General features: G+C 32.4%; 3 protein-coding genes across 7 annotated transcripts; 1 reads left to right on the forward strand and 2 right to left on the reverse strand.

Moving 5' to 3' along the window:
• The first annotated feature begins 39 nt into the window (after positions 1–39).
• Positions 40–7,052, forward strand: LOC123014293 (annexin B9). 2 transcript variants are annotated; one of them, XM_044413336.1, is made up of 6 exons: positions 40–186; positions 699–749; positions 3,781–4,162; positions 4,211–4,537; positions 4,585–4,766; positions 6,735–7,052. In XM_044413336.1, the coding sequence occupies exons 2-6, from the start codon at positions 720–722 to the stop codon at positions 6,786–6,788; spliced, it is 975 nt and encodes a 324-aa protein (XP_044269271.1). In that variant the 5' UTR covers positions 40–186; positions 699–719; the 3' UTR covers positions 6,789–7,052. The 2 variants fall into 2 exon arrangements, with proteins under 2 accessions (XP_044269271.1, XP_044269272.1); XM_044413337.1 differs by having other exon boundaries at positions 44–186; positions 6,568–7,052.
• LOC123014294 lies at positions 7,014–10,654 on the reverse strand. Of its 3 annotated transcripts, none has more exons than XM_044413340.1 (3): positions 10,346–10,654; positions 7,589–7,676; positions 7,014–7,333 (listed from the first exon to the last, which is right to left on the reverse strand). In XM_044413340.1, exons 1-3 carry the CDS (start codon positions 10,502–10,504, stop codon positions 7,236–7,238), a joined length of 345 nt encoding a protein of 114 aa, XP_044269275.1. In that variant the 5' UTR covers positions 10,505–10,654; the 3' UTR covers positions 7,014–7,235. The 3 variants fall into 3 exon arrangements, with proteins under 3 accessions (XP_044269275.1, XP_044269273.1, XP_044269274.1); XM_044413338.1 differs by having other exon boundaries at positions 7,511–7,676; XM_044413339.1 differs by having other exon boundaries at positions 7,507–7,676.
• A 6,302-nt stretch (positions 10,655–16,956) lies between these two features.
• LOC123014306 (phospholipid-transporting ATPase ABCA3-like) lies at positions 16,957–22,842 on the reverse strand. 2 transcript variants are annotated; one of them, XM_044413360.1, is made up of 18 exons: positions 22,542–22,842; positions 22,198–22,425; positions 22,026–22,144; positions 21,725–21,975; positions 21,437–21,671; positions 21,205–21,384; positions 20,943–21,152; positions 20,452–20,891; positions 20,246–20,411; positions 19,827–20,202; positions 19,723–19,781; positions 19,344–19,675; positions 19,084–19,296; positions 18,777–19,038; positions 18,600–18,725; positions 18,340–18,546; positions 17,117–18,285; positions 16,957–17,061 (listed from the first exon to the last, which is right to left on the reverse strand). In XM_044413360.1, exons 1-18 carry the CDS (start codon positions 22,766–22,768, stop codon positions 17,026–17,028), a joined length of 4,836 nt encoding a protein of 1,611 aa, XP_044269295.1. In that variant the 5' UTR covers positions 22,769–22,842; the 3' UTR covers positions 16,957–17,025. The 2 variants fall into 2 exon arrangements, with proteins under 2 accessions (XP_044269295.1, XP_044269294.1); XM_044413359.1 differs by having other exon boundaries at positions 20,452–20,894.
• Positions 22,843–24,502: the final 1,660 nt, after the last annotated feature.

The following is a 24,502-nucleotide window of genomic DNA, read 5'->3' on the forward strand; positions in this document are numbered from 1 at the left end:
CCTGTCCATAAATCTTGCGACCTTCATAATCCTTTTTGCGCCAGTTGAAATTTTGGAAGTACGCTGGCGCATAGTATCGCATCCTGCAAGCCGACAGTGGTATCGAAACGGCTTTCACTGCTTAGTAGTTCGAAGTGGGTGTGACCTCAGCAGTACAGTTCATCCTGCTACTCTTGTTTTCATTCGGTAAGTGGGTTTTTATCTTTTCTAGTTTTTATTTCACTGCATAACCCTTCCGGCATTATTGGCACCGAGCCCGAAAGGTCAACGAATCCCAAAGAACTTATCTGTCTAGATAACTGTGTACAATTTTTTCTTAGTTTTTGGATTGATCGGGAAAAAATTCCATCGATTCGCTTGGGTCAGTGTGATGATGACAAAGATGAACCGAAAATAGCCTGTTAAGTTATTCAGAGTTAATTATAAACCTCTTTGGTTAGTGAGAGGAGCAAAAATGACCCTCGATACTGCTGATTAACAATCAGGAATTTTTTCTGTAGCAATAAACCAAATATTAGTAACAATGTTCTGGGAACGTTATTCATTCATAGTGGAACATAATATTTATTTTAAGCGATGATGTCAGGAGTATATAACATAATATCACTCAGAGTTTGTAGGCCAGTTTAACAGCAACTTTGCTGAACAAAGTTCCCTCGTACCTGTTTCTATTGTGTAATATAATTGTTTTGTTCTAGTCACACGAATTTCACGCCAAAATGAGCCAACAACAGTACTATCCATTCAAGGTGAGTGAATTTTTTAATTGCTAATTATCTCAGTTTTTTCAATTTTCTTTCCGATATCAAAACCACATCCTTTTCCGATTTTTGTGGGCGTAAATCCTGTTTTGATAATGAGCTATAAATACCTACATCTTTTTGAATGTTTACAATTAAATTTAGTTTCTTTAAATTTAGTCCCCTAGTGAGAAAAATGCATGCACCAGTTTGCATTATTGACGTCCGTTCCTACTTTCCGGAAGAATCAATACACCCCATTGTAAAACAACTATGATTCATTTTATGTTTTCACCCCATTATCTTGGCTTGGCGCCAGTCAATTCCCCGGAATAGTCCGTAAACAATCTAGGGGAAGATCAGTAAATCGGGCGAAGGAATATCACCGCTATTTTTACAAATTTTATTTTGGGGCGCTGTAAAATCTAATCTCGTTGCTAAGTAGGTACATATTTGTGAAAAGACAAAACATAACAATGATAAATGTTTTACTAATTAAGGCGCATTTCTCTATCTGCAATAAATTTATTTACAATATTGTCACGAGTGAGCTGTTTACAACATAAACTGACTCACCATTCTGTCAACCTTTGCCCAAGGAAACTCTAATGAAAGGAATAATTTTAATGATGGCAAAGTTGGTTATTTTTGGATCAATTTTTGTCTAGACATTAATTTCTTGTACAGCTTTTTAGTTTTATTTCGGAGTTGAAATAATCCTCATCTTAGCGACGACAAACTTTTTCCTTTATGACTTCACCTTTCAAGGCGTTGGCAACGAACAAACTCAATAAAATTTAACCGTTTAAAGGGTGTGATCAGGGATGAAAGGGTGCGTCTCATATACATGATACAATGACCTGTTTTCGCCCCTATAGTCGATTAAACCGGAATTTCAGTTACGAAATTTTGGTAACGATGATTGTGTCATTGTACCTGTATATGAGTAAAATCGTGAGATATGGAGATGACCTCGGCCGACTCATCGGGCCTCTAAAACAAAATAACCTTCGGTTGTTGCTAACAGAAAGAAGTTAGAGGAGTAATTGTGAAAATCAAATTATGCCGCACGGTAATCAGAGCAAAGTTAACCGAGCAAAGGTGTAATTAAAAGAGAAATATGTCTTCAGGAAAAAAACAGAAATAAAATATTTTAGAAACTAGTTAATTTTGTATTTTCCCAAAACTTGTAGTGATGTTTTGTTTATAACCCTTGTTTATTTTGCCAGTTTATTTTGCCACATGGAAATTTGTCTATTTCGTAATTGTTTACATACCTACTAAAAATCAACAAATTAATAAACTGCTTGATGTATTATCTGAAATAAAATATGACTATGTTTTGGCAAACTTGTAATAATAAAGTTATACCACAAATGATTAAAACTTAAAAAAGCAAAACACAGGTTTTTTTATTACTAAGTTTATTCTAACAAAAATTCTAAATGGTTTTTCTTCTTCTTTTTTACATAATATGCAATGTCTTTAGAGATATTGGTAACATCAGTTACATATGTCGTACAAAAGACATGGCAGAAGTATTTCAAACAATTAACTTAATTTTTTTCTGATGGCTTACAATTGATCTCTTTTTAAAAAATTTCTGAATTCTATAATAAGTATATGAATATTTTATTTTGGATCAAGCAAAAAAGCAAAATTGGTGTTTAAAACATGGTATGCTAAAAAATAATAGATTTTGAAGACTTGTTTGATAATTTAGTGCAATAAAAAGACAACAAAAAAGACAACAGCTGCACTTAAAGTTTTTGATAAAATGAAAAAAAAAAACATTTCATACCTTACACGAGAAAATCCATCGTTTATTTTTCTTTCTTAATCAATATAAAATCACAGATCATAAATCAGAAATTTATTTTAAATAATTTAAGAGTTAGTAGAAGGGCCTAAAGTTTATAAAATGTTTTTCCTTTTCTATTCAAGTATAATATTATGGTAATCGAGTTTTAAAAATTATATTTTTCTGCAATCTTGAAAACAGTTGAACTTTTACATTGAAATTAATCCGCTAATTTGGTCATTTGTTGTTAAGTGCACAGAACAATATTTTTTTTAAGATAGAAAAATAAAAGTGTCGAAAATCGATCACATTTTTGTCAAGAATCGAAAAAATGAAAAACTTTAAAGTTGCTCCAAATGCACTCGTAGAAGTGCAAAAGACCCAGAAGTGTTAAAACGTTGTAGATACGCGAGTGATAAATTTTTGAAAAATTGTATGTTCGAATGAATATATTTGATTAGAACAGAGAAACTGTCGACGGCGTGGTGGTGTAGCGGCATAATAGTTTAAACAAGTGTTAAAAGATATCGCCCAAGTGCTTTAAAACATGTCCACTTGTTCCAAAAGTGTAATTTTAAGTGAATTCTTGTTTTTTAAACGTAAAGAGAATCTTCTTACCTACTTATTTACCTCCATATTAATCCAGAAGGATTTTCTAGTGAGTTGAATCAGAACAAATAAAAAAAAAAATACAATTTTGTTTCGTTTTTTCTTTACCTCGGGTTCTATTAACTTGTATACTGCAAGTTAAGTAAAAAACAGTCTGATTAGCATTGCAAATATGTTTGGCAACTGAAAAATATTTCAAAATAAATTAATTGCCTTTATTTTGGTAAGGTTGAAAATTTGGGGATTGCGTTTTCTGACTTTGTACCTGGAATTGGTCGTAATGTGGTTAAAAATTAAAGCTACTATAGTAGCTATAGCTAATAAGCTACAACTACCAAAATTTCAGATGTAGCTTAGCTAGTAGTTAGCTCCGAAAATGGCTAGCTTCGCAGCTCTACTATTGATATTATTACGCAATTTTTTGGGTAATTTGGCTATAATTTTGTGGATGTGATACTGTCTTTTTTATTTCATTTAAGAGTCATTTGTTTTAGTTTGTAGACGATTTCTATAAAAAAAAATCATGTGAGACGCGAAAACTGAGAAAGCTGACTAAGCCTAAAAACATTTATGTTCGATTGACCTTCCGTATCCTCCTACAACTTGTAGTAACGTAATGCTGCATTCCAGTGTACTCCCACGGTGTACCCCGCCGAACCCTTCGACCCGGTCGAGGATGCCGCCACTTTGAAAAAAGCCATGAAAGGCATGGGGGCTGACGAAAAAGTCATCATCGACGTTCTAGCTCGTAGAGGAATCGTCCAACGACTCGAAATTGCCGAAACATTTAAAACCTCCTATGGCAAAGACCTAATCTCCGAACTGAAAAAAGAACTTGGGGGAAAATTCGAAGACGTCATTGTCGCTCTTATGACACCATTACCCCAGTTCTACGCCAAAGAACTCCACGACGCCGTTGAGGGAATGGGCACCGACGAGGAGGCCATCATCGAAATCCTTTGCACTCTGTCCAATTATGGCATCAGGACGATAGCGCAGTTTTACGAAAACAGTAATTACTTTCGCTTTTGTAAATTTCACCTAAGTTTGCCTATTACAGTGTACGGAAAATCCCTCGAGTCTGACCTCAAAGGTGACACTTCCGGCCATTTTAAGAGACTTCTCGTGTCTCTCTGCCAAGCAAATCGCGACGAAAATCAAGGGGTAAACGAAGCTCAAGCCACCGCGGACGCCGAAGCCTTAATTGCCGCCGGCGAGGGCAAATGGGGAACTGAGGAATCTCAATTCAATCAAATTTTAATCACACGAAGCTACCAACAACTCAGGGCCACTTTCGCTGAATATGAGAGACTGGCAGGACACGATATTGAGTCTGCAATCAAGAAGGAATTCTCGGGAAGCATTCAGAAAGGACTGCTCGGCATCGGTATGTGACATGTGATGTATTAGCAAATTTTCATCGTTTTCTTGCAGTCAAATGTGTGAAGAGCAAAGTTGGATATTTTGCTGAGCGTTTGCACGACAGCATGGCTGGGATAGGCACCACCGACAAAACTCTAATTCGCATCATTGTCTCCAGGTCGGAGATTGATCTGGCCGATATCAAACAGGCCTTTTTGGACAAATATGGAAAAACTCTGGAGAGTTGGATTTCTGTAAGTATCTGGTTTATGGTTTTGAGGGGATTGAACCAAAACTAGTAGATTAATCAACTTTGACTAAAAGTTTCCTCGAACTTTACTAAACTACTTACAACTTATTTTCTGTTTTGGTGATTAAACAAACAATAGGCAATCAATAAGAGAATGGTATCGCGACTAGCTAGTTTAAAAATATTAGCTTTGGATTTTTATTACCTTTCTGTTTATAATCAAAAGTGAATCATTTTAGTGTTAAATGTACAATTTCATTTCTTTTCACCTACAATTTATAATTTTTTTATTTTAATATTGTAGATTATGTAACGCAAAAAATTATTCAATTTTTGAAAATAGAATCTAAATTATGTGTTTTGTGTGTGGTTTTTAAAATTTAAACATACCACGTATAACAGAAATAAATGCATTTATTGATTTATTTTAATCACGAGCAGAACTTATTGCCATTTTTACGGAATCGAAATTTTTTTAAGGCATTTTGCCTTTTGCAAAGTGAGTTATTCAGCTCACTCATATAAATATTTGGGAGTTTATTGCAAGGTATTTTTTGCGAGTTTTAGCAGGGGTAGAGAGATAAGCTTGTTCTCAGCTCACAGTTTTGCAGTTTTAATTCAGAGTTTGATCGGTATTGTTCACTTTGATTTATTTGTCATGAAATGACTCAATTTTGGGATAAATTACCGATGTTTACAAATATGAGGTGGACATTGCGCTAGCGTATGTTGAATTTATAGGGTGTTTCAGAACGCGCCTCAGAGAAAAATTCCAAGTAGGAACATTTTCAGTATTACTGATGATCTTGTATATGTTTTTTCATAATTATTTAGTAAAGGTACAAAAATTTTGTCAATGAAAGTTTCAAAATGACCTTAAACATAGTTACAATTCAGGATACAGGTGTTTTGTTTTCTCTTCTAATAGCTTGCTACAAAAAAAACATGAAACTTATTTTGCTAACAAAAATAAATATTGTCAAACTCCCATAATTTCGAAACTTTTATAGATACAATTTTTTTTTCACCTTTTTTTCCATGTTCCTGATGTTTTACCTTACATATGGCATTTTTCTCTAGGGAGCGAGTTTTGAAACACTCTGTATTTTTCAAGGTACTGTGGTTAATTATTATTATTGTATTAACCGAGAAACTTTAATTTCGTCTGTTCTTATTTTATGATTTTTATTTAACTTAATACATAAATATTATTGTGTTTTTGTTCGTAAAACAATTGTTGCATTTGGTGGGTTGTGCATTCAAGTATTTATTTTTGTTACAAGTGGTATATTATAACCATTTTTTGAAAATATCAACTTGAAAGTAACTTTATAAAAAACAACATTATTGATGAGGAAATTCAGTTTTTGTACGATTAGATTGATCGTTGAAAGTAATTTTTGCAGGAAAATAAATACACATTTTAAAAGCTGTTTGTTACATGAGGTGAATTTTGTTAATTTGTACTGTAGAAGCAAAAAATTTTGTCAATTAACCGGTCACAAATATTATAACACTACAGAATTGGGTACTTTATGATTTACCTTAAGGTACCCAATTCTAAGAACTTAGGTTGCAGAAATTTTAAGAATTTGCAGTGCAACTGTTATGTAAAAACACGCTTTATATTATTAAATACTTGTAAATATTAATGCAATTTAGATGCTCTTTTTGCGCATTGTTTTTGATAGTTATTATTTTGATTAATTGATTTTTCGCTTCGCTGTGAAAATAACGCAGGGTTGTGGTTAGACTAATGCTTGTCTTAGTGCATGAGCTTCTAGTGACTGATCTGTACTTTCCAGGGCGACACCTCCGGAGATTACAAGAAAGTCCTTCTGGCCATCGTTGACTAATTCACCACTACCTCTCTGTAAAACGCACCATTACTATAGCTTCATCAATACTGCCATTCACTTAAAATAATCGTCCCAATAATCGGCACTCAACGTGTTATTTTTCTATATTGCAGGATGATTTGGGTGGAGACCTCAGTTATTTGTTGGTAACTTTAACAGCTGGTTAAAGCTCAGGATTACAACTCGACGATTCAATTATTCTAAGCTTATTGTATTCGATTTAGACCTTAGTTTAGTGGCCTTAAAAACTCAGAGCTTTATATTTATAATGTTAAAGATGTTACTAATTAATTTTATCGATGAAGTAAATTTAAATCTAGGAGAGGGTGCGGGCATTTCTTTTTTATGTATGAGAGTATTTTTTGTGATGATTGTTTATAAATGTGCTTAAGTGGTGCTTAAAATTAAAACTATATTTAAAATACTGTTAACACTGTTTCAATTACATAAATAAAAACAACATAGAGTTGAGTACTTCGGTTCCAAATCAGTGAAGGAATCGAGCCAGGTACAGGACACCAGCGACCTCTCCGGCATAAGAGGTCGTGCCTGGCCCAATTTACGTGCCGATGACGAGATATAAATAAAAATCCACATTTGTAACAACGGACAATTTACGCTTCATTATCGTCCAACTGCCTTATCATGTGGAAATATCGGGAGGTTCGTTTGCGGCCCATGTTGCAAATCTTGAAGTGGCAGAGCGTGAGATCTGGAACAAATGCCATCATCTGTTATCTCCCACCTACACATTTCGCTATTCTGATGGCAAATGTCGTGCAAAACAATTTACATAACACGCCAATAAACACCTTTTATGTAGCTCGTGCATTTACCGACATTCGCCATTCGACACGAAATTAATGAGAAAATGTGGGCTCTTACTTACAACTGATGTATCTCTTGTTTCTCTGGCTCATTGATTTGACTAGCAAGTAAGCAGTTTGTTTCGTTTTTTGCTGCTTACCATTTTTGCTCACGCTGATTTTGGGACTGTCAAGGTATACTTGCTGGACTCGAGATATTACTTCGTCGTTGTCATCACCTCGATCATTCTGAAAAAATAACCAAGTCAATTATGTGTCATCACCCAAGATTTATTAAGTTTTCGGGAGGGGGTTTAATCATAAGGTCATTGATATAGTTATTGCGTTTCGCAAAATACTTTGTTTACTCTACACTGCCACTTATTATTTAATTTTCTCAAGTAATAGTATTTGTTTCGGAAATTTAATGAAATCATCGCTAAATACTCACCGATACAATTTATTTTACGCAAAACGAGAGAAACATTAATTATTCTGATATTTTGTTTTGATGCACGTGTTTTGACATCGTGATAAAGTAAACTTTAGAGTCGGGGAACAGTTTCCGAAAGAAAGGAACAAAATCTCGACTCTAATAAACTGAAAAATTGAATAATTTGAAGAGAAAAATGTCGGTAGTAATTAGTAAATGTCATAAACATAATAAATATTAAATATTAAAATAAATTATTAAAATAAATAAATTAATTGTTGTTTTTATGATTAAATCTTATCAAAAATGAAAAACTATTTGCTAATTGTTTTGTGTTCTTATTAAAAAATAAAGAAAATTGACTAAATATGTGTTCTTTCATCATTTTCTTGTAGATGCAGCTCTGAAATTATTCCGCAGCTGCGATATTGACATAAACATAAAGGTTAAGAAGGCAAATTCGGAAGCGATAATCTTTAAAACAACTACGAGTGTTTAAAAAATATGATTATCCAAAATAAAACGTAGTGATTATAAGCAGATAACACTTGCAAAATACAGGAATTTAAAAAAACTGTACCAGGGGAAACAAATAAGTACATTAATTTTCACTGGACCAAATCATAGACTTTTTATGTTCCATTTTTTCTAAAACGATTTTTTGAGCGTTTTTTCAATAGAAGCCACGTTAAACATAGTTACAATTTAGTATACAGCTTCTTTTTTCTTATATTAGTCTGCAACAGAAAAACAAAACAAAAATTATTTTTTCAACTGAAAAAATAGTGTCAAGTACAAAATTTAAGCCAAAATTTCGAAATTTTTATAGATATATTTTTTAAATATTTTTTCCATGTTCCTTATGTCTTATCTTGGAATTTTTTTTTGAAACACCTTGTATAAAGAGAGGATGTGATTTTATTCGGCAGTTTTTTTACGAGTTTTGACCGAGATAGAGTTAAGCGCGTTCTTATCTATACAGTTTTAATTTCGAGTTTGATCGAATTGGTTACATTTAGTTGATTTGTCTTAAAATTTCCCAATTTTGTAATAAATTACCGGTGTTTACAACTGGAGATGAATATGGACGTTGTGTTACCTTATGGTGAATGTATTTTTGGAGGTATTGCTGTGGAGCATCTTTGAGATCACGAATTAGATCAAAATAAACAATTTGGTGTGTTATTCGAAATTTACAATACACAAAATAGTCCGTTTTTTGTTACTTTTGTATCATAGAGCCTGCAAGCCAAGCAGCAATTGTTTAACAATAAATAATTTGTCTTTGTGTGATTTTGTTTAAATAATTATTCGAGCACACTCTGTTATTGCACATAAATTTAATTATTAATTTATTTTATTGTTGAAACAATAATTATTAATGAACATTAAACTTGGAGTTAAAAAAAATTGTACTTGTTTTCAAAGCGGTTATTTACAAATAAAATTAAAAGACGATATTAATATTATTTAGTGGTTTTGTCGGTTACGTTTTTAAAAAAATGGGACATGCATTTTGGGGAGTTTTAAAATTAATGTATTTATTTCTGGTATAAAATGTAAAGTAGTATTTCTTCATATTGTGGGTCATTAAATCTAATTCTAATCTAATTAGATATTAATCTAATATCTAATATTCGGCTCTAAAATGATGGTGCCGTAGGAAAAAGTTTTAACACGATTTTTTAAATGTTTAATTATTCCAACTTGCTATGAGAACAAAATATGAATTACAAAAATTACGTACTAATTTTTATTAAGTATTCCGACTGATTAAGAACAAATAGTAAATCATATTTGTATCAAAATTAAATAACAAAAAAGGGTACTTATTATAAAATATTTCAAGTGGGATATTACATATTCGTGTAAGAATAACAATTTTTCGTGACATCGGGTGTGAGCAATTCACTCATATTTCTATTTTGTTTTGTTTTTTTATGTATTTACTATTTTAATTTCACAAAAAATGTATAAAATATTTTTCGCCAAATTTAAATTAACAAAACAATGTCCTTCATTTTAAACATTTAAGCCAGAAGAAGTGATAATTTTAATGGCAATGTTGAATACGACACCAACATCTTTGCGCTTTGCACTTTTTACTTCTGAAAGTCCTGACAATTTTTCAAGTGTTTGCTCTCTTTAGTTATACTTCTCATTCAGTGAGACGCAAAGTGGTTTCAAAAACAAATAATAATTACAACAAAGTCAAATTGATTTACTTTACTTTTGAATATAGAAAAGTTTAGAGTAAATTTTTGAATATTTTGTTAGATAGGTAATAATTAAAAGTACAGCGAAATCCCAAAATATTAAATTTGAATGTGACCAGATTTATGCATAAATACCTGACTTGTTACCAATCATTACATTACAAAAATAAACAAATCGCCCGATTTTGCCACATTTAACGACATTCCTTGGCGATTATGACAAATGTTAATAAAATCTCTACTATTACGAGGTTCGTTCCAAAACTCACCGAAATCGAGATATAAGATTTGTACATCTCGTCGACCGCCGTCCTGTCTAGGTCTTTGGAGATGACGTGATGGTGTGCCACCGGCAAAGCGAAGACGTTTTCAGCGAAGAATCCTCCGAAAATTCCCGTTATGAAAATCACCCCGAACGCAATTCGCATTTCAAATCACTCGCCCCAAATAAGAAAAACAACAAAAAAAACTCGCTTCAAATCGATTTAGCGAAATTTTCTCCAAGACGAAACACTTTCAAACATAGCAAGTTTAAAATTCAAGTTGAAAATTTAATTGTACATTTGTTTATCGAAGAGTGTCGGTGGAAACTATAGCGAGCTATTAATTTTTGTCGAACATTTATATAGTTATCCCCTCTTTCCGACCTAAGAAAACTCCCCCCTAGATTCGCGACACCAGATTTGCACATTTCTGTATGAATGAAATCACGTTGACGATTGTTAGTCTACCTGTTGATGGCATCTCCAATAAAAAGCAACGTACAACCACCACTTGGAAACTTAATTTGGGTACACGAGTTCTACATTTATTCAAAGAACTCAAGATTGAATTGTTTTTGGACAATGCGTGCCATTTATGCCAACAAGAAACTTTTCTTAAAGGCAATTCTCCTCAAATTCATTCTTGTACATACAAATTATTATGAGTATTAGAATAAAGCCTGGTCTGGACAAAAATTCACAGTCATTAACAAAATTTTTATTTTTTAGCAACGTTAAATCGAATAATAGCATATTTCCTATTGTGAGTCCTTTTTAGAGTGTATTAAAAGCGCAAATATTTGCAAATTAAAGTGGCGTTCGAATTATAAACATTTTGCCACGTTTGCTTGCAAACATTTTTGCATTATTGAAATTGCGTTTTTAACGTGTGATTTTATATTACACGCTAATTTGCGAAAATTTTACAACAACTAATCTTATTCATGTAGGAGTTTAGAGACCTGATCTTGACCAGACCCAATTTTACTTTCAAATTATGTCCGCAACAGAAGAACTAAAGTCAAAATAACAACAAATCCAGACAGTCATTTCTGTAAAAAAAGACTCGTTGTGGTTGCTGTGGTTTCAGTTGATGTAATGTACAAAGAATTTGAGAAATTTTTACGTTTTCGACAATAGAATTAAACTTAAACGAATTCTATACAAGAATATCAGTTGTAATAAAAATTCACAAAAAAAATTGTATGGGTCTGTCTACAACAATTCGATTTTTTGGTACAAAAGCTTTTCTTACCAGATGTTGATGCATTTAACTCGTAAGGACGATTGACACAGATCAGACACAGAAACAGCTTTTTTTACACCTCACTGTGTTAGCTGGTATATCTTATTTAATTGCAATATCAATTTAAGGCGCTGAATAATTTCAAAAATGACTTATTACGAATAATAATTATGTACGTAAAAAGTTTTAAATGTTATCGACGGGATTGATTAACTTAGACAATAAGATCGAAATCAGTTACCTATAATAACTTGAAAAAGTATGGAATTATTAATAGTAATATCTCGAGTGCATGCCAAAATTAAAATCTATTTGGCATGCACGAGGAGTATTTTGCAGACTATTTACCGAAATTTACAAAAATAATATTTTTATTTTGAGAAATTAAAAAAAAATGTCAATCAAATCCTCCAAATTTTTGAGATTCATCCAATCAGATTTGCGGTATATTAGCACAGGGGCAAATTATCGATATAATTTGTACTGAATTTTTGCATAATTTGAATCTGATTGAATGAATCTCAAAATTTTGAAAGATTGATTCTCTTACCTAAATTTTGTGAGGGAAATGGTCATTTTTATCGAGAAATTGAGTTTTGTCATTGATCGAACAACAAATGAATTTAAATAATCCCTTAAGCTGTTATGGGAATAAAAAATGTTATTATGTATCTTTAATTGTTTATCCTTACAACATAACACACCTGAAACACAATAAAATGTACATCATTTTTCAACATAGTACATATCGATATCAACGTTATTTGCATTTTCAGGACTAATTCTGAACTAGTCCTGGATTTATTTAGAATATAAGTCCAGTATGAATCAATTCCGTATTATCGTCTACCGATATCTATCGTCTCATTGTCAAAAATTTAGTAAATGTTTAAAAATTAAAAAGCAGGAAAAATTTTATCGTAAAGTGTTTGATTTTTTTTGTAAATGAAATATCTCAGTATTAAAAAGCAGAAAATACACGCTTGCATATTCAGAAATGTATGTAAAATCGTATTTTACAAATAATTTACAATTTATAAGGTATCAAACAAGCGTACGTAACCAAAATAAACTCTTTTATACTCTGATTCCAATCTCCAAAACTTCAAAGGGACAAGATAAAAAAAATTGTTCGAGTTCGAGGATTGTTTGAACTGGTTCTGAACAGATCCTGAACTTTTAGAACAGCCGACTGTTACTAAACTAAAAATTTAATGACACATTAGAAGGGATTAACCAAACGATGGCTTGAATTTGTAACCCTCCATAAATGGCACGTTTCTTTAGTGTGGATGCACCCATCAGAACAAAACAGGGCCGTATTTAAAACCAGTGGTACAGTTTTACCAAGCTATTATAAAAAAATCAGCCTTATTTAATAATAGCTTATTATTAACCACCTGGCTTTTTTAAATTTCTTAAAATACTTGACTTTAATATCAATTACCTACATCAAAAACTATTAAACATTTTAAGTATTTTAGAGAAAAAGGACCCTGTTAAAAACTGACCTGCTTCCCTGGTTTCTCAATCCGGGTGCGTTCCCTTGATTTATGATATGTTTACCCTCTGGTTTACTTAACAATACCGCATTTAACTTAAAAGTAATAAAATTTTTAGTGGATTTTAGCAAAACGTCTTTTCTGTACTGCATATGAATTTGTTGCCTGTTCAAGATTGTTACCGCAAACAAAGCTGATTGGACTTCCGCTTTGTCTGTATTTTTTATTTTGTGTTATTGTGTTTTATTTTGTTTCAATTTTGCCAATATTGAATCGTTGGTAAGGTCACTTCTGAAAAACAGGAGCTATGGAAATAAAACAAACAACGTCTTGAATAATGTATTTTGTTTATAGTGCATTTCAATAATTTTTTCATCCTTAGAATACGCAAAAAGTGCAAATCTTGTTCTAGCACTGAATCTTTTTTCACCTTGTGTTATAACACCGATGACTTAATCGCACACATAAATTTTAAAAGGCCGTGGGACATGCTTTTTTGAAACGACACGCCCTTGTGCCTTGTGTTTTTTTGTGTCATTTTTGGAAATGAAATTATTCATTGAGACTAGTCTGCTTGACGCTAGCAGAATATTTATTGCCTGCTCTGATTTCCTCACACGTAACTGATAATAGTGAAAATTTTCTCCTTTACACATTTTGCGCACTTAGCAATGAAGTTCTTCGAACTATAAAGTGAAGTTTTGACGTCTTTCGAAGTCAAACGGTGCTCACTTTCATCAAATGCTTGCTGAAAATTTACAACTATTTACTTAAAAAAATCCATGAGGAATGTAACAGCTAATATGCATCGTAAGAAAACTTTATTTCTTTTCTAGTAAAAAATTATGCAATTTTTGTACAACTTGCGTCAATTTTTCAACCTAAATGTTTATGGTTTGTATTGGTTACATTGTGATTTCCAGTGAACTTCTTTCAGACAGCGGTAGTTTAATGGCCTTGTCCGTCTAATAAAAATCTTTATGTTAATTAAGAATAACACCCAAACACCTGTCTTTCCAAACGGTTCGTTTTTTCATCTTACATATCTGAAAAATCCGAATCCACTCAAAAGTCACAACTGAAGACTTAAACTACTTTTAATGCAAATAATCTGCTGCAATTGATTGTTTTAATGAGCCGTCAGGTATTTCCCACAAGGTAGCGCGTTTTAACTAATTAACTGGGGATTTCTGGGAGATTGTAGATAAACTAAAAAAAAATTAACTGTAAAAAAATGGGCGTTTCAGGCACTCCTGGGTATTTCTGAAGTTGAGTGCAATGAAACAGTCGAGGTAATTTCCGGAAAACACTGTTGTAAATTTCCATACAAGAAACGATTGAGAAAAATATTTATTGTTAATATTGCATCATTAAGACAATGAACTTTGCCATTAACTATTACGAAAGTTGAGGAAGGTAAGGATGAGTCGGAAAATATGAGCATTTCTGTGCAGGAAAGTTTCCACATCAATGACCTATTTATGAAAAAATACCTGAAGGTGTTAAAATTAATTGTTGATATTCAAGCTCGTAGTAGCGAATGATTTATGGCTTCCTTTCCTACTTTTCGGTTTTTGATCGGGGAAAGTGTTAGTAAAAAATGAATCAAATATGACGACCTTCCGCGAATGTTACTGGGACACAACGCGAGATTTAATTAGAATAAAACCATATTTTAAAGAGTCATGGACGATTTGTGACATTCACTGAATTATGTACTCTTCCTGATTAAAAGGAAGGAAAAGCGCGCAGCAAGCTAAAGTAACAAATACCAGATAAAAAAAAAACTGATTGTTGAACAAACAACAAGAAAATGTAAAGAAAATGTTCCGTGTTTGCAATTGGGTAAATCACAAACCGCAGTAAACAATACAATTTTTTAAACAAGTTGGATTTCCAACTGCGTAAAAGTATTTTTTATCCTTTTCAATTACGAGCTTTATTATGCAATTATCTCAATATAGTATTTAAATATGTTAATGGGATACAATGAATGTCATACAATGTCTCGCGTAAACAAATTTGAAAAGTGAAAAAACTGATTATTCATATTATATAATAAGAATTTAAATAATTTGTAAAACATGTTATGAATAAAATAAAATTTTCAATTTAAATAATAAGAATTTGAGTGCATTAGATAGCGTATATCCGTTTTTATTTTCCCCTCTCTGTCTCTTTGACTTGCAAAGAAGCCATTAATTTGAGGGTAAACTACATCAATAAGTAGTTAGTAATAAGCAATGCTAAATGGGTATAGCCAGTGTAAATCTTCAAGTTTCGATCATCGTTGTTCACCTTGAGTGGAATTCATTGATCCTATCGTTAATATTAATGACACATCCGAGGATCACACTAGGTGATGAAAAATCAGAAAATTTTGCTTCTTCTAAGAAGTTAGACACGGGCAGAAACCAATCAATTTTGCACAGGAAGCTTTCAGATTATTGTTTCATGTAGCAGAACCCTTACTGATAAAACCTCTAAATTTAGTCGTAATTTATAATAAAGTCATGTGGAAATGAGACTTGTGGGAGAAATTACGCAAGGAAAGCTCGACAAGAGCCACATGTACTGCTTGAGGATTTATATAATACAACAATCGAGCGCAAATCACAAGACGGGTGACGTAGAAAAGAACAAATCGATTGAAAATTTTATTTGAAAAATTGTAATTATTAGAACAGCACACCCAGTCTGAGAAAAGTAAAAGTTTATGATATTATAAATCAAACATCGACCTACTTTTTATTTTAATTCAGAAATATGCGTTTGTCTTTGCCTTTTAAAGTAAAGTCTAACAGGACGAGAGTGCCTGCTGTATTTCTTTTACTGTTGTTATGGGGTTATTTCTCATAAAATAACCAACAATAACTGTTATACCAACCTCATCTTGTCATATGCGTTTCCGGTTATGAATAACACATTTATTTCCGCGAATAAATCAGACGTACAAACTTAAACTAATCTATTCTTACTTTCGTAAACATGCAAATGACCATTTCTGTAGTTAAATGGGGGCGGAAACGAAAACCGATCGAAATGGCCAAAAATAACTTCTCTTTTCTATTCTAAGTAGGTTTACATTTATAAATCTGACAAAAATACGTTTTGTGTTAAATACAGTCGAACTAAATAGGAAAAAAATAGAACGGGCGTCAGAAGAAAAGAGTCACCTGTTGTTAGCCAAAGTGATAAACATTGGATTGACCCCAGTAATTGAAATATGCAACAGCAGTTTGCGAAAATTTTGGGAAATACAGATAATGAAATTATCCAATTGTCAGATCAAAATTCGTAAAAGAAAGGATAATACGCTAACATAATTGCACTACTAATCTGAAATTTGCAACATCGTAGCATGAATAAAAGAAACACACCAGGAAAAAGAGAAAAGTGATGACACCTTGCCCTTGGCACCGTATAAAAATTTATGACCACTTAAAAATCTCGAGTCGTCTCATTATTTGGACCTACTGAATAATTAGAACTAGTGAAATAGCATTCAAACAATTCAAATGTCGTCCACGTGATAATATTTGTTGTAAACACCCAAAAAGGCTATCGATTTTTTTACACCGAACTCAAATTACTTGCTTTGTTACAAACAAACGTTTCACGTGTTGTAGCGTGATGTAGTGACATTGCGCTTCTCTGCTGTGGCACTTTAATTAAACACCGTTATTCCAGGAGGGTGCTAATGATCCTATGGTCTTGTTTTTTTCGATAAGGGGCGTAGATAACACCTGCTTTCTAAAAATTACAAAAATAGCTTGTGTGGATTTTGACTTGAAATTTTAAATTTAAGATTAAAACTATTTTTTTAGAAACTTCTATCTTTTATACTCATTAACACTACACAAGTGAAATTGGACGATAATAACCTTTTATTTTGAACGAAGTGATTCCAAAAAAATTGGGTTTACGTCGAAGAAATGTCATTCCGTTTGATCTTTTGCAAAACTTAAAAAGACCTAGAAAAAATTGCACAAAGTTTAAATTATTTTCGATATGCATTATTATTATTACTTGCTCCAGACTGCATTGTCCCAAGGAGTAATCTTCAATTTGAAGTTGTTGTTTCGATGCTTCTATAACTCCAAACATTCTTGATAGAGTTAAGTTTTTAGGATTGACCAATTCGTAAGACACCAACTCTTGATACCTTTCTTTCAACTCAGACCCCGGAAAATATCTTTCAATGAAATTATTGATTGCTGTTATTTGATTTTCAATAAGCGCCTTATCACTATGTTTTTTGATTTTTATTGTAAGTGAAAATCCCTGTGCAAATTTACTTTTAAGTCTTTGAGTTGATCCAAGGCATTGAAAGGTGCCATTGACCATAATAGCAATTCTCGTGCATAATGCCTCGCATTCCTCCATGCTGTGGGATGTTAAAACCAGGCATCTTCCGGCGTCTCTTAATTTCGCGAGACCATTCCAGAGAAATCGTTTTGTTGCAGGATCCATTCCAGTGCTGGGTTCGTCGAGAAAAATCACCGGAGGATCTCCAATCAAGGCAATAGCTGTGCTCAATTTTCTCTTATTACCTCCACTAAGTGTTTTCACTCTTTTATTAAGATGTTGAAAAAAATCAAATTCATGAGCGAGGCTCTCGGCCAAAGAGATGCATTTATCAAAAGGTATTCCTCGTATAAGGCCAAATATGACCAACGTTTCTTTAGCCGTAAAATCGTCTAGTAACGCATCAAATTGCGGACAGTAACCGACGTACTTTTGAGCATGTTTTTGTTGTGTTTTTACGCTGAAGCCTTGGATCCAAGCTTGACCATAAGTAATACGTTCCTCGCCAGTCATCATTTTGAAGGTGGTGGTTTTACCGGCACCGTTGACACCCAACAACCCGAAACATTCATTACGTTTTATTCCTAGACAGAGGCGGTTTACAGCAAGAAGCTTCTTGTAATATTTGGTGACATCACGAAGAACCACAGAGAAATCACTTTTTAAAACATTAATGGGAGTATTTATGATTTTTTCATTTTCGGCCTGTACATCACTTTCAAGTGTTACATCATTTTCACGAGGCTGAGAGGAAAACATCGTTATGCTCAGTAAACTGAAGAAACCAAATTCTTTGATAAAGATTATGATGAAAAGAACAAGTGATATCAGAAATGACACAATGACATATATTTTTACTCCATGTTCACCAGAAGAAAAATAATCAACATCTAGATAGTTAAATTCATAAGAATGCGAGTCTTGGTGTAGGTTTTTTAACTTACCACAACATATTTTATTGATTTTGCAAGATTGTTTTGCATCAGCTTTTAGACACACATCTTTTATAATGCTATTAGTTTCTACTTCAGAAATCCCACTTCCTAATATAAAGAAAGGAGAAGGAAAAAATATTCCCCGCACTATTTTCACTGTATGTTCTGATGTGCCCTGTAATCGCAGTACTTCTATAATAAGGAATGCAATCAAACCTAATCGATAATAATGAATATTATTGGTGAATAGTACAGTTTCTACAATGTACCAGTTAGCAGCCCCAATGTGTAAGTAATACTAAATCCAGTAGCGGGGATATCGAAAAAGTTGGAAAGCAAATAAATTAAAGGAAAAACGGAGAAACAGAAACAAACAAATATTAGAATTACGAAACCTAAAAATTTTTAATTATATAATTAGACAAAAAAAGAGCTCATAAACATACCTGTTTTTTCTGACGATTCGAAACCACCACCAATGGCAATGGTGACAAGACAGAAAATAATCACCACGAAGAAAATAATAAAGTCGCAAAAAAAGGCCATGCTCCAGAATATGAAAGGATTTATGCCTGAAATTATTTGGAGATGTTTGCATTTAGAAACGCGTTCCCGAATATAAAACAATATATATATGCAAGCAACAATTGCTCCTGCCATTCCCAGATTTCCTCCAAAGTCCATCTTGTCATTTTCCGAAGCTTGGATCTGAAAAAAAATTGTTTATAGTAGCCAAATTAATTAAACTTGAACCTGGGCATCTGTACTGAGAGGTAAAGGGTAATTAATAAAAGTGATAGATTTTTTATCTCCAAAGTTTTTCTTATAAACTGCGTTCAATACGAGACCGAGAGATACCGATACTGCATGATAAGGATCACCATTAAACCAAGCAGTGGCTGTGGTGTCGTTGAAAGATGCGCCCACAATATATTGTTCTCTTACTGTTATAGGCGACTCACTTGTCTAAAAAATTTCATGTGATGATATTTTTAAATGTGAGTTTTAAATACCAAGACAAGAATTTCTTCAGTAAGATTTTTAACGGTTTTGACTGGGTATTCTCCAAGAACTTTTACATACGTGTTAGCCAACACGTCATTATTTTCTAATAATATTATTGGTTTGCTGTAGGATTTTAAAGACATTGAATAAGGAGGAAATGAATCTGTTCGTTTGGAGAAATCCTTAATCATCAATATCGCAATCAAAACAGGTACGAAAACTTGAACCAAAAACAAAAACCATGATCGGAACGTAGTTAATACTTTTTTCAGTATCATTGCCATTATCTGGTTGAGTAGTAAATTGAAACCTTTAAGACGGCTTATTGATTCGTTTGCACCTATTGTGTAGTGAAATGTAGTTATTACTAAAAAAGATAAAACATACTTTCTTTCTTTTTATTATCACTGTTTTTTGAAATTTGCTTATCGTGATCTGCACCGACTCTGTAAATAAATTAGTTTTATATGTACATTTATTAAATAGCTTACTTCAAAAAAATTTCCTCTAAGGTTGCCACTGAGATGCCAAAATTTTGAATACCTAATCTAGCACTTGCAGATTCTAGGGTCCCTAAAAGTGCTTCAAATCTGCGCGACTCCTTTTCAGGCAACATATAAGTTAACTCAGAACCCACATGAGAGTGAATTTGCAGATTGGGAATGTAACCTCTTAACAGGTTAGTAATATCATTTGGTTGACACATTGGTGTAATGTCCAAAATTAGATAATAACCAGAAGCATATGTTTTTTTTAAAAAAAAGCTAGATCCGCAACACTGCAGTTCACCTGCTGTCATTATAGCAATCCTATCGCCTAATAAATCAGCCTCGTCCATATAGTGCGTTGTTAGTAAAATAGTTCGTTCTAAAGAGAAAACTTAGAGGATGAGACAAGTTTCTTAATTTACCGTTCTTTTGCTTTTGGAGCAAATTCCAAACAGTTCTTCTAGCAGATGGATCCAAACCCGCTGTCGGTTCATCTAGCATAACCACTTTCGATTTTCCACACAGTGCTATTGCAACACTTAACTTTCTTTTCATGCCACCAGACAGAGTTTTAGAAAGAGAGTTTTTCTAATTTTAATGATTGTTTGCCCTTTTCACTCAAAGTTACCTTATTTTCCAAGTCCAAAAGTTTGATGTAGTCATCAATTTCCTTATTGATTTCATTCATTTTCAATCCCTTTAATTTACCAAAGAAATACAAGTGCTCCCAAACGCTTAAATTGTCAAAGAGAACGTTGTGTTGAGGACATAATCCCATACTCTCGCGAACGTTGTGTATATTTGTTCTTATGTCGTAACCGTTTACAATGGCTGTTCCACTAGATGGCGGAAACATTCCACAAATCATAGACATCGTAGTCGTTTTACCAGCACCGTTATGTCCAAGCAACACTGTGATATGTCCTTCATACATGTCCAAATTTAAGTTTTTTACTGCGTGATGACTTCCGAACGTCTTTGACAGATTTACTAATTTTATTCCAATTGGAATGTTTTCAGTAAAGTCTTCAATAAATTTTCCATTCGTTTCAGTTGACTGTTCTGCGCCTGCTATTTTATTTAGAGTTACAGTGTCACTATTTGAAAAACAAACTATACTTAGAACTTGAGGTTTCTTACACCAGTAAGCTCGTGTAAAGGGAAAATACCATGGCTGAGCAATTCCATATTCGCCTGGAAAAATGGCCTCCACGTAAACAGCAATAACCATATACAATAATGTGTCAACAATTAGTATTAGAAAAATTAAACCAAGTGATAATTTATCTCTTGGCGATGTAGTTTTAAACAAGTTACTCCACTGACTTCCTATAATAAAACTCCTCTTACATTTTTCTTGCGTCTTTGAAATTTTGTTTACCCATTCCAATTCCTTCAAACTTAAACAAAACTCCTACTCCAAATATCAGTGCGCTAGGAGCTAGAAGACTAACTCCCATTTTTGCGCCTAATGACGGTACGGCAGCCTTACTTTGGTATAAAAATGCGGGTACACATGCGACTAAATATATGAGAGGACCTACAGTAACAGCAGTATTTGCTGTAAAGGTAAATCATTATTTTTGTTGTCTTTGTAAGATTACTTTTATCACCTTTGGAGAATAATGTGGATATTAGAAAAGTAAGCGTTATAGTGCTGCACCCAAAAATTAAAAGAAAAAGGAATAAAATTATACCATCAGAATAGACAAATACTGATCTATATGTAATGGTAACTTTCAGAAGAATAGTCATCAGAATAACGGTCACAAATATTAACATAAACGCTCGCAGAAACCATGCTAACCAATGTAACCATCCAGGAAGACCCATAACTTTCATAGATTCCTTTAAGTTTGTTCCGGATTTTAGCTAATTTTATTGAAATATTTTGAACATACTTTCAACTGCTTTTCTTTCTCTGTTGTTACATCTTTCGTCAAGTTATTAACGGTATACATGTAAGCGCATACCAAAAGAAATCCCGTAAAATATTCTATCTCTTTTGTGTAAAATTTGTCTTCTGACCACTCGGGGTACGGAAATCGGTTTATTACTATATCAGGATTTTGCGTATTATTAGTGTCACTGCTGTTTATAAGTGCAAGAGTTATAAAGTTTTGTAAATAAAGGAAACCTCGACTTTCGTAACCTGTTTAAATACAAAATATGCTTACTATTATGGAATTATTATGGAATTACCTGGTTCTTCAGCAACTTGTTCCCGGTAGTCTCTAGGACCTGCTGTAAGATCACGTGAATATCTTAGATTTGTGAACCACGCTTGAATACTGTTAGTTGTATAATCTTCTGATGGCAATCTAAAAAGGATCAAACAGCGTTTTAACCAAGATTTAAACCAAATGAAGCTTACCGTAAATTGATATTTAGATTATTAGGAAGATTGCTGCTGTGGTTAAGTCCAAACAAAGAATCGTCACATTGTAAAGCAAAAGAAAATTTAATTTTTTTAATTGCAGTATTTAGTTCACCTGAGTTTTTGTAACTTTTTATACTTATTTTTGATGAATCTGTGCCACTTGAGCAAACATTCTCCAATATATTTTGTAATAGTGGACTTGTTGGTGAGTACGCAATTAAGCTGTTTTAAAAAAGATTATTATAAACTCATTGTCATCCTACCAAGAAATATTGGATTATCCAGGTTTTATCAGGTTTTTGAGGCTAATCACTACATTAAAAAATAAATTTTCTTACATTGTGTTATTAGTAGAACGAGAACACAGGGCTCCTGGTTGGGGACTAAATGCATTGTAAGTCATTAGCTCTTGAAAAGTGACCTCAAAGCCCCGCCTGATTAGTACCAAAATCAAACATATTAAAACAGGATATAACCATTCCAAAAGTAATGCTTTAAGATTTCGTCTAAGCAGAGTACAGTTTTTCCATAACAATAAGTTTATTTTATGTAAACTCTCTGACATTCTTATGTTTGATCGCCAGTCTATATGTTTAACGTACAAAATAAATTGCTGCTTTTAAGTCTGAAATTATCAGTTTTGACAAATTTTTGAAGGCAAAATGTCACAGATCACTTTAACTAAAAACTACATCTGTGGCTTGAATTCCCACCTAATTAATTATGTTTATTATTATTATTGTGATTTGTGAGAAACTTTCAAACATTTCAGGTTATTGATGTTGATTAACCAGCAGTAAGAAGCACTGCTGATATCTCAGTAACCATAAAAGTTTACAGTTCAATATAACACCCGCATACTGAGGTCAAGAGTTACCACCACATTCAGACTCTTGATTAAGTCCAAACTCCATCACACATTGCTATATTTTGGCCAAAAAGTGGGATTTAAGCAATTATTTTGTTAAAATACATTGATTTAGAATTATTTCTAGTTTAAAATCAAGCAAAAAATTTTACAAGAGGCTCAAATTGCTGTATTTTGTCAGAAAATTAAAATTATAGCAGTTGTTTTGTTGAAATACATTGATTTAGGTTGTTTTATGATTTAAAATCGAGCCAAATTGATTGGAAATAGCACAAATTGCTTTAGTTTAGGTGAAAACTGCGATTTAAGCAATTATTTTGTTGAATTGATTTTAAAAGATTTCTGGCTTGAAATGAAACAAGAATCTATTAGAAGTGATTCAAATTGTTTTATTTTGGCCGAAAATTAAGACTTAAACAATTATTTTGTTAAAATACATTTATTGGAAATGATTTCAGGCTTAAAATCAAGCAAAAATTTATTAGAATAAATATAACTCATCTTTGATCTTTGATATATCGGCAAACATAAAAAGTTGCGGTGAAATTGTTCACAGAAACGAAAACCACGAATCTGTTAATGCATGTTTGTTTTTAAGAATATTCGCAAACTTGTAGCAAATTAATCGAAAATGAAGAATATTTTCAAATCTATGATTCATGTTTATTTTTTGTCATACGATTTTTATTACAATTTGGTAAAAAATAATAAAATAAAACCATTAGACGATTCATTTTGTTTATTTTGGTCTTTATGTACATAGATAAAAAAATCCAAAATGTTTGGTCACTTTAATTAAGTCCAAAATTCAACTTTGATCCTGACATGTTATAGTCTACTTTTCTTTTAAACATTTTGAGTTTCTGCTGGGGATCACCGAAACTTGTTCTTTTCTTTCATTTAGATAGTATACAGGGTGAATATAAAGTATGAAACCAAGCGTTTTTTCTTAATCATTTGTCTTCAGAAAATAATAATTAATATAAATTAAAGTAATATAAAAAATATGATCGTATTTTGAGAACGAAATGATGTTTTGTGTTTGAATTATGCGATTTTTTTTGCTAAAATTGCATTTTACGTAAAAAATGTTTTTGAAAAAATTAAATATAGAGTAGCTAGTTGTTATTCTTAAATCATAACCCCCATGGGAAAAATGGTTTTATAGTGGGTTGACATTTAAAAAAATATTTTTTTTTAGAACTCAAAAACAAAACTGAATTTCGAAAAATTTTCATCCATCAATTAGTTCTTCCAAAAATAAATAGTTTAGGCAAAAAACGTTTGGTTCCATACTTTTTATTCACCTGGTATACAGGTGTTCGGTCCAAGTCGCCCCGGCCGATAACACCTAAACTTACTTTTTTTTTCAAAAACTAGTTTTTCAAATAATACTATTCATTCCTCGTTTTCTTAGTAAATGCATCAAAT

Source organism: Tribolium madens, unplaced genomic scaffold (assembly GCF_015345945.1).
Source record: "Tribolium madens isolate multiple individuals breed KSU strain unplaced genomic scaffold, Tmad_KSU_1.1 Scaffold_97;HRSCAF=244;Tcas5.2_LG3a, whole genome shotgun sequence".
NCBI lineage: Eukaryota > Metazoa > Arthropoda > Insecta > Coleoptera > Tenebrionidae > Tribolium > Tribolium madens.